The sequence below is a fragment of the Aegilops tauschii genome, unplaced genomic scaffold, assembly GCF_002575655.3.
Source record: "Aegilops tauschii subsp. strangulata cultivar AL8/78 unplaced genomic scaffold, Aet v6.0 ptg000261l_subseq_110980:251851_obj, whole genome shotgun sequence".
Taxonomy (NCBI): domain Eukaryota; kingdom Viridiplantae; phylum Streptophyta; class Magnoliopsida; order Poales; family Poaceae; genus Aegilops; species Aegilops tauschii.
The window spans coordinates 37,503-47,325 of record NW_027332533.1 but is presented as its reverse complement, the minus strand read 5'-3'; the positions used below and the strand labels follow the sequence as shown (position 1 = coordinate 47,325).

Genomic DNA, 9,823 nt, shown 5'->3' with positions numbered 1-9,823 from the left:
GCCATCATAATCATGTCTTTCCTCCTCCATTGTTCGATCACCGTAGCCTGCTTCTTCACCCTGTCCTTCCAGACCATTATTGCCGTTAAGATACGACAAGACATCAGTTCCGCCTAAGATTATGTCCCCCAATACCTCTTCTGCTGCCTCGTATCGTCCGTGCTCCATTGTTTCTGCAAATATTACAACATGGCAATTATTATACAAACATGACAGCAGGTGGATATATTAGTGGCAAACGTAGACCTAGCTACCTAATCACAACAAGGAATCATATTAGTGGCCTCGACGCTTCTCTAGGGTTTGGGGTGGCCTCGGCAACGCTTCAAGGGTTCGGGGTGGCCTCGACGACAACGCTCTTTTAACTTGGTAAATTTGGGTGGCCTCGGCAGCGCTTCTAGGGTTTGGATCAACTTGTGCACATTGTGACCCTCTACGCACCCTATTTCCCGACCCTCGACCCTCGAACCCTAGGCCCCTCGACGACCCTCGAACCCTCGACCCTAGTTCCCGACCCTCGCCCCTCGAACCCTCGGCGACCCCCCCCCCCCCTCATGTCGAAGTTATCGGGGAGGGGGTATATCGACCCCCCCCCCCTCCTCATGTAAGAAGAGGAAAAAAGATCGAAGAAGAAAAGAGGAGAAGAAGAAAGGAATAGAGGGAAGATCGAAGAAAAAAAAGAAGAAAAAAAGAGGAGAAGAAGAAAAAATAGAATTCTATTTTTTTTCTTCTCCTCTATTCCTTTCTTCTTCTTCTCTTTTTTTCTTCTTTTTTTCTCTTCTTATTTATTTCTCTTATTCTTCCTCTCCTCTTCGTCTCCTTCTTCTTCTCCTTCTTCCTCTTCTTATTTTCTAAAAATGTAACTTTTGCATATATAAAACTTTTCTAAAAATGTAACTTTTGCATATATAAAACTTTTTCTTCTTCTAACTTTTTCATACATAGATAAAACTTTTCTAAAAATCTAACTTTTGCATATATGAACATATATACACAGAGAACATACATACATATATATATTTCTATAAAAATGCAAAAAACAAATCATCATATATATGAACAAAAAATCTGAAAAAAAACAGGACATATAATCATATATACACACATACATATAAACACACATATACATATAATCTGAAAAAAAAAACATCATATATATGAAAAAAAACAGAGAGGAAGGCCGGCAGTCGGACCGTACGTGGCGGCGGCGTGTGGTCGGGGCAGGCCGGGGGCGTGGGGCAGCGTCGGGGCAGGGAAACGGGCGCGGCCGGGGCGGCGCGTCGGGACAGGGGCGCACGGACCGGGGGCGGCGCGTCGGGGCAGGGCAAGGGCGCGGGGCGGCGCGTCGGGGCAGGGCAAGGGCCCGGGGCGACAGCGACGAGGAGCGGGCGGCGAAGACGACGGCGACCGCGGGGCGGCGACGGCGAGCACGGGCAGCCTGGCGGCGTCGATGAGTTGGGCGTCATCAGGGGGTAAATGGTCGATGAAACTGAAAAATTTACAAGTCCTGCTTATATACACAGCGCATTGGTCCTGGTTCATGGCACAAACTGGGACGAATACCCCCCCCTTTGGTCCCGATTCGTGCCACCAACCGGGACCAAAGGTCTCTTTTCAGCAGCCCAAAGGGCGGGAAGCGAAGGCCTTTGGTCCCGGTTGGTGGCACCAACCGGGACTAAAGGGGGGCATTGGTCCCGGTTGGTGCCATGAACCGGTACCAATGCACCCCTTCAGTCCCGGTTGGTGCCACCAACCGGGACCAAAGGCCTTGTGCTGCCAATCGCGGCCAAAAGTTTAGTCCCACCTCGCTAGCTGAGAGAGCTCGAGAGTGGTTTATAAGCGCTGCTGCGCCCACCCTCTCGAGCTCCTCTCAACTACAGGCTTTCCGGCCTACCTGTCACTTTGTGCATGTGGGCCTACTGGGCCTATTGCGGGCCTGAATCCTGGCCCATGGTTGGGTTTCTAGTGGTATTCAGGCCGTGGTGGCCCAGTAGGTGGCACTTTTTTGTGTTCTTTGTTGTTTTATTTATTTTATTTTGTTTCTACTTACAACAAAACACTTACTATTGCTATTTTATTTTATTTTGTTTTGTTTCTACTTATTTATTAAAGTTTATTTTGTTTATACTTATTTATTTTATTTTGTTTCTACTTATTTATTTTATTTTATTTCTACTTATTTATTTTATTTTGTTTTTATTTATAATGTTCTGAACGGAAAATACTTTGATACTTTTTGCCACATCATCCATTTTCAACCCTTTCTGACTTTATTTGTTATTTTTCATGCATTTACTGTTTTTTTGAGCTATAAGACCCTGAAATTCAAAAGCATTTCAAATGATCTCTGAAAAGGTTGAAAGTTGGCATGGTATCATCATTTCACCCACATAGCATGTGCTAAAAAGTTGAGAGGGTTACAGCAAAAACTAGATGCACTTCGTGTATAAAACGGACAATCTCTTTCTAAGTATCAGGGTTTCATACGGAAACTCATATGTTACAAAGGGATTTCATTTTTTTGAACTTATTTGAATTCCAGACTTTTTATGTGTTCAAAAGGCACCATTCAAAGCCACATCATCAATTTGCAACCCTTTCTGACTTCATTTGTTATTTTTCATGCATTTACTGATTTTTTTTGAGCTATAAGACCCTGAAATTCAAAAGCATTTCAAATGAACTCTGAAAAGGTTGAAAGTTGGCATGGTATCATCATTTCACCCACATAGCATGTGCAAAAAAGTTGAGAGGGTTACGGCAAAAACTAGATGCACTTCGTGTACAAAACGGACAATCTCTTTCGAAGTATCAGGGTTTCATACGGAAACTCATCTGTTACAAAGGGATTTCATTTTCTTTTGAACTTATTTGAACTCTAGACTTTTTGTGTGTTCAAAATGCACCATTCAAAGCCACATCATCAATTTTCAACCCTTTCTGACTTCATTTGTTATTTTTCATGCATTTATTGATTTTTTTTGCGCTATAAGACCCTGAAATTCAAAAGCATTTCTAATGAACTCTGAAAAGGTTGAAAGTTGGCATGATATCATCATTTCACCCACATAGCATGTGCTAAAAAGTTGAGAGGTTTAGGGCATGGACAACACATAAAACCATTCTGCTTGTTTGCCTCAGCCACTTCGAGAAAATTATGCAGGCCCTTAATGTACTCGGAGGTGTGTCTGTCATCGTACATCCATTGCCGGTTCATCTGCGTGCATTATATATAATTACGTGTGTCAAAAACCATTACAGATTCACATGGATAGATAAGTGACCAAATTAATAGAAGTTCATCATCACATTAAAACAAAGTACATACATAGTTCAAATTGAACAACATATAGTTGTCCAGAGCATCTAGTTAAACCATACATTGAAACTATGTAAAACCTTTCAATGCAACAACAAATGCGATCATAATCACAACCAAGGTAACAATTGATCCAACGGTATAATGATACCAAGCCTCGGTATGAATGGCATATTTTCTAATCTTTCTAATCTTCAACTGCATTGCATCCATCTTGATCTTGTGATTATCGACGACATCCGCAACATGCAACTCCAATATCATCTTTCCTCCTCAATTTTTTTATTTTTTCCTTCAAGTAATTGTTTTCTTCTTCAACTAAATTTAACCTCTCGACAATAGGGTCGGTTGGAATTTCCGGTTCAACTACCTCCTAGATAAATAAAATATATGTCAACATGATGGGCATAATTGTCATAAACAATAAATGAACCAAATAGTTATAAAAGATAATATATATATATATATACCACATCTGAATCATAGCCAGGACGAGGGCCGACGGGGGCAGATACCAAAACCATCGCACCATATAATAACAAGCAATAATAAAAGTAAAAAAATTAGACAAGTATCTATTTAAAGTAAGAATTTTTTTTCTTTCCCAAGAAGATAAGAACAAGAGGCTCACCACGGCGGTGCCGGCGACGAGATCGGCGCGGGCGATCGACGGCAGTAAAGACGGGGACGGGACGTGACGGACCGCTAAATCTAGACAAATCTCGGGGAAAATAGAGCTTAGAGGTCGAGCTTCGAGAGGAGAAAGCTTAACTAGTGTGGCTCGGGCATTTTATCGAACACCTCATGTGCATAGGAGGTGAGCTAGAGCACCACAAAGCTCTCCCCTCGCCGGCCAGAAAAAACAGAGCACTGTGGAGTGCTCTGCTCGCAGGCGAGGGGTATATATAGGCAAATCATTGGTCCCGGTTCATAGCTGGAACCGGGACTAAAGGACCCCCTTACGTCCCGGTTCTAGGCACGAACCGGGACCAATGTCTGTGGGCCAGGAACGAGGTCCATTGGTCTCGGTTCGTGCCTAGAACCGGGACAAATGGGTCCACACGAACCGGGACAAATGCCTCCCGAGGCTCGGCCGGCCCCGTGGGCGCACGAACCGGGACGTATGCCCCATAGGTCCCGGTTCGTGACAGAACCGGGATTAATGGGCTGGCCAGGCCCCAGCCAAAGCCCTGTTTTCTACTAGTGGTTGCAACGCACGGGCATTTATACTAGTATTATCAGAGAGATCAAGCAAAGTATGGAGGAACGTGACTCTTCTATTACTCGTATATGTCGTAGTGGCAATAGTGTTAGTCATTCCATGGCAAACTTTGGTAGGGCTAATGGTCGAACTATGGGTTGGCTAGGGTCCGGCTCTGTTGCTCTACGAGATTGTACTCCATAATTTTTTAGTAATAAAGAGTATTTTGCAAAAAAAGAAAAACTCGTCTCAACCAGTTTCCAAGAAAAAACAGAATAACTGGATTCGATCGAGTCCTTATCTTGCACGCATCAGATTCGTATCCGTTTTGAACAACATAATCATTAGTTTTTCTTATTGCACAAGGCATCGATAATTAAGTAGTCGATGCTCTTCATTATATATATGTGTAGAAGCGAATACGGTATTACGGCCGAAGCAAATCAAGTTGGACCGGCGGCGTTTTGCATTGCCTCTCAAACTCACGAGCCGGCTTCGTTTCCGTCGTCGATTTCGCCGACTTCGGTCACTTCAGCCATAGTTAACAACAAGATGCATTCCACCACCTTCCCCGCAGTAAAACGAAGATGCATGTCTCCTTCCCAGCTGCCTCCGGCAACCCGGTGCACCACATCGCGCGACGTGTGCTCCGGCGCATATTCCTGGCCAGCCTGGGAGTCGCTGCATGCAGATTTGGTTTGCCTGGTCGCGTCGGCCTTGCTGGCCAGAGGAGATCTACTGGACTACGTCCGCTTCCGTGCCGTCTGCGCGCACTGGCGATCGGCCACGCTCTCTCCACGCGGCCGCGGGGTTGTTGATCCGTGCTTCCATCCACGCCGCTGGATGATGTTCCCAGAGGACCGTGGCCTTTACCCTGGACATCCGGAGCTGGGTGGCTACATCCGCTTCTTTAACCTAGACTCAGGTGCCTTTGTCCGCGTCTGTCTGCCATTGTTCAGGAACCACTGTATTCTTGATTCTGTCTGTGGCCTCCTCCTCCTCCAGAGGGACAAGGACGCAGCCATCCGTCTTCTACACCCTTTCACCCGTGACATTGTTGAGCTTCCACGGCTCACCACTCTCGCCACACAAATGCCCGGGGGAACAAATTGGTCGCTCCAGCGGATGAGATTCATCTCTACGTGTGCTTCGTTTGTTGCAGGAGTCGTCACTGTCTTGCTTACCTTTAATATGTTTGATGGTGTGGCTGTGGCTACCTCCCTAGACATGCAATGGACAATGCTCAGTTGGGAATGCCCAGCGTGGTCAGATCCGGTTTCATTACACGGCAAGCTATACGTGGTTGATATTCCAGAAATCGATGTGACGGGTTCACCATTGATTTTCGAGCTGGACGCAGCGTACCACCATCGAGCCACACCAAAGCTGATCTTCACATGCCCCAGAGAGAAGCGCCTCTACTCGTGCTATCTGGTAGAGCATGGCTCGGAGATCTTAGTGGTTTGCCATGACGACGATTTCCTATCCCATATTACTGTCTATAGACTTGCCGATCTTGTCTTGGGGAAATTTATCCCGGTAACAGACATCGGAGAAAACACTATATTCATGGGACAAAGGAATATCTGTGTATCTTCCAAGGCATTTCCTACCGTCGAGGCCAATACTATTGTCTACTACCGTCCGATCAAGAACCGTTTTGCACAGTACCATATCAGTAACCGCACCTGGTCACGGGCATTAGATCGGAGCAGCCTAAATGGCCGTGCACAAGGCCCCCGTAGCCCTATGTGTCATATCTTAACTTGCTGCTCTCCCGCGCATTGGTACGTACATATGTGGGTTTTTTTTGGTGCATGATAATAGCAACCATATTGTTATTTATAATACACTTGGTTAACCATGGTTGTCTTTTTTTCTCTGTGCTTGTAGGAACAAAGGACTAGATTACCCATCTACAGGTTGTAGACGACCAGAGTGGGAGGTGAAACAAGAGTTTCGAACTGGGGTACAAACGTCATCAATCTTATTCTACTTGATACTATATAATAGTTTTTTAACCCTGAAAATGCAGAACAATTGTTCTACGGCAATTTTCCGTCATATGAAAGAAGAACAATTGAACTGGGATTTACAATAGGATGTACTACTACGCCATGCAATGTTTTTTGATTCGGATTTAGGGTCTTCTGCTTTTGTATTCTACACAACCAAATTAACTCTAATTAAGCTTGTAAAATGATGGACAAAATCAGTGCTGGAGAATATCAGTGCGTAGCTATTTTCCCTATGATGACGTTGTTCTGCTTTTTATGGTGTTATATAATGTTGATTATATGTTAGCATTGCTGGTATCACCCAATTATGTCTTCTTTTGTGCTTAATTATATATTTATTTCTCTTTCAGGCATAAATTAATGACATCTGTATGGGAAGCTAGCAATGGAGGACTTATGGCACCATGCTTCATGGCAACTGGATCATGTCTAGATCTTGCTATTGCAGTATATCAAAATTGTCGGGCCAGCCCATTAGCATATGTTGATTTACAAAGAGATTAAACGTTATAACTTAATGCATGATTCATGGTTCGGGCATGACAAACATTAATGGAAAGAAATTTCATTCTTCTAATCCTACATGATTTATCACCTTCCACGGTGGAGTAAGGTAGTATTAAAAGCCAGTGGAATTAGCTCTCGCTAGGGTACCTTCCCTGCCCCCCTCCGCTGCCGCAGGCCGGCCTAGCCCCCCCTCCCGCGCGCTGGCCGCTGGCCGCCGGTCACTCGAACCCAGCCCCACCCCTCTCCCCCCTCCCAGATCCGCCATTGTGCCGCCTCCCCGGGAGGTGGCCGGGGCGACGCGTGCCCCCTTCTCTCTCTCGGTGGTCCACCCCCAACTCCCTGCTGAAATTTGGGATGAGCTTTAGGCCCATATAGCAATTTCTGAAAAAATCTCTTAAGGGCCCATGTGGGTTTATTGGCACTAGGTGTAATGGGAAGTTTAGTCCCACCCCGGAAGTTGGAGAGGAGTTGGACCTCCTTATAAGGGTTTCCCTTCTACATGCTATTGGAGCTTGAGAAGAGAAGAGGCCCTCACACACTCCTCCGCCGCCAGCCTTGTCACGACGCGCCGCGGGTTGCGGGAATGAGCCGAGCCGAGCTCACACCTACGTGCTTATTTTTGCAAGTCAAAGAGTTTTCTGACAGCTGGGCCACGATCTGAGACGTCGGATCATGAACTGTCACGGACTCGAACGCCTACATAAGTGTGCGGTGTCTCCTAACCCTAGCCGCCATGAACAGATCACATCTGCTCCACGCGCACGACAGTCGCCGTTCCTTTGATGTTGTTGCCGCCGGTGACTCCATCCCGTCCACCGCGTACACGGTCGACGGGAGAGCAGGTCTCCAAAACCCCGCCTCCCGGATCCTATACGGGAGAGAGACGAATAGGTTTTTGGGAAGCAACTACGCAACTGCTCGCATCCGTTCGTCTGCTTCCTCTTCGTCCGCATCGCCTTCACCACCCTCAGTCCGACGCCGACCGTCTCGCCGTTGAGAAGCTCGAGGCCGACAAGAAGGCCGCCGAGGACGCAGCTGCTACCACCGCCGTTGCGGCCTCTGCATGGCCTACTGGAGGGTATAACTCGTTTATCCCGCTCCTACTGTTTTCTGTTTTAGCCATGCTAGCGTTATACGTAGATCTGTCTGCAATTAGCGTAGTATTCCCTCCGTTCCCAAATATAAGTCTTTCTAGAAATTTCAACAAATGACTACATACGGAGCAAAATGAGTAAACCTACACTTTAAAATATGTCTATATCATCTGTATGTTGTTGTCCATTTGAAATGTCTAAAAAGACTTATATTTAGGAATCGAGGGAGTATGTGCTTGCATGATTGAATATCGATATATGTGATTATTTCTGTCAATGCCAAGGTAGTGATTTACTCATGGATTATATTAATCGAAAAATTGCCTATTTACTCAACACTCCCCCCCCCCCCCGCCACCCCCGGCGCTGGCCCAGGTGTTGTCGGCGGCGGCGGGACTTCCTGTCCCTGCGCGCGCATTTTCCCTTTCTGGGGCAGGGGACGGCGGCGATCGGGGCCCTGCGGGATCCATCTGGGTCCTAGTAGGCCGGCCCCCGGCGCGGCTTCGTCGCCTTCTGCACGGTGGGGAGGAGGAGGAGCTCGGACCGGGGGCGGCGACACCGACGGCGTGCCTGGCGGGAGCTTTACGGGAAGTGAGTGCTCAGCTGGGCCTATGGGACCATGGGCCTGGTATGCTCCTACTATTGCGTCCGATCGGCTACCGTCATTGACAGTGGAGGCTGAGCCCTCCCGCGTGCCGACGGTGCTGCTGCCGCTAGTCCCGATTCCTCTTCCTCGTTGTGCAGACCTCACTTCGTGGTGCCATGGTAAGACAGCGTGGAAGCTTCAAGACCATGTTGGCGCAGGGTGGGGGTCGGTTGGTGGCGGGCTCCGGAGCGCCCAAGGTGAAGGTTGGGATCGGGAGAAATCCCTACCGGCCACTCCGACGCCGACGCGGTGGCGCCTGAGAGTGCCGCCAGACCTTCCTGGAGGGCGTCGGGGGCCACCCTTCCTCTCCCCTGGCCGCATACCGGGGGAAACCCTTGGTAGCAGCGTCGTCGTCATCGCGTCCCTTCTCGGAGGTGTTAATTGGTACCGGCGCTTCGGAGTCTAGGAGCTCGGTGGGAGATTTCCACTGGACGCAGTGGTCGCGAGGCTTCTTCGTTATTGTCGATCCGCCGTTGTCAGCATTTGTTTCTTTTGTATTTTCCTTTTGGGTTCTTTTGGGCGTATTTGTGCTACTTTCGTCCAGCACCTATCGTTGGTTGTATCGGTTGATTGCTTTATAATACAAAGCGGGGAACCCTTTTTTGTCAGTAGGTAGTACTAGTACTTCTAATATTAGGGTCCTCCATGATTGGCAGTTTATGAATGTTATCTTAATTGTGTAGTACCGGCACTCGATGAAGGGTTTTATGTCACGCTAATTGTGTTCAGCCAAATGGATGGTGGCTTGCTTTGGGCTAACCCATATGTACGTGTGATTAGTTATAAGTGTTCTAAAAGAAGTGCGATTAGTAACGAGCACTAGACTATGACGTGTCAGTTTTTTCGTTATTGCAATTGACCTGGAAAGGTGGGTTGAGGAGGATGAATCCCTTGCGTTGTCTTGCCCGTACGTCTTCCTCTTTGGCCAGTGAATTATGAGATGTCCTAATTTCTGGTTTAACTGCTCTTTCTCTGCGTAAGCTTTTAGAGTCAAGAGACTCCTTGGCCAGTCTGAACCCTGTTCAGTTCAATAAGGAT

General features: G+C 47.1%; 1 protein-coding gene across 1 annotated transcript; it reads left to right on the top strand.

The window, feature by feature from the left end:
* The first annotated feature begins 1,854 nt into the window (after positions 1-1,854).
* Positions 1,855-6,427, top strand: LOC141028628 (uncharacterized). Its single transcript, XM_073506109.1, has 2 exons — positions 1,855-6,198; positions 6,414-6,427. Exons 1-2 carry the CDS (start codon positions 4,908-4,910, stop codon positions 6,425-6,427), a joined length of 1,305 nt encoding a protein of 434 aa, XP_073362210.1. The 5' UTR covers positions 1,855-4,907.
* The last annotated feature ends 3,396 nt before the right edge of the window (positions 6,428-9,823 follow it).

Coding starts and splice junctions, on each gene's coding strand:
- LOC141028628 (XM_073506109.1), top strand. CDS start 4,908: ATGCTCTTCATTATATATATGTGTAGAAGCGAATACGGTATTACGGCC.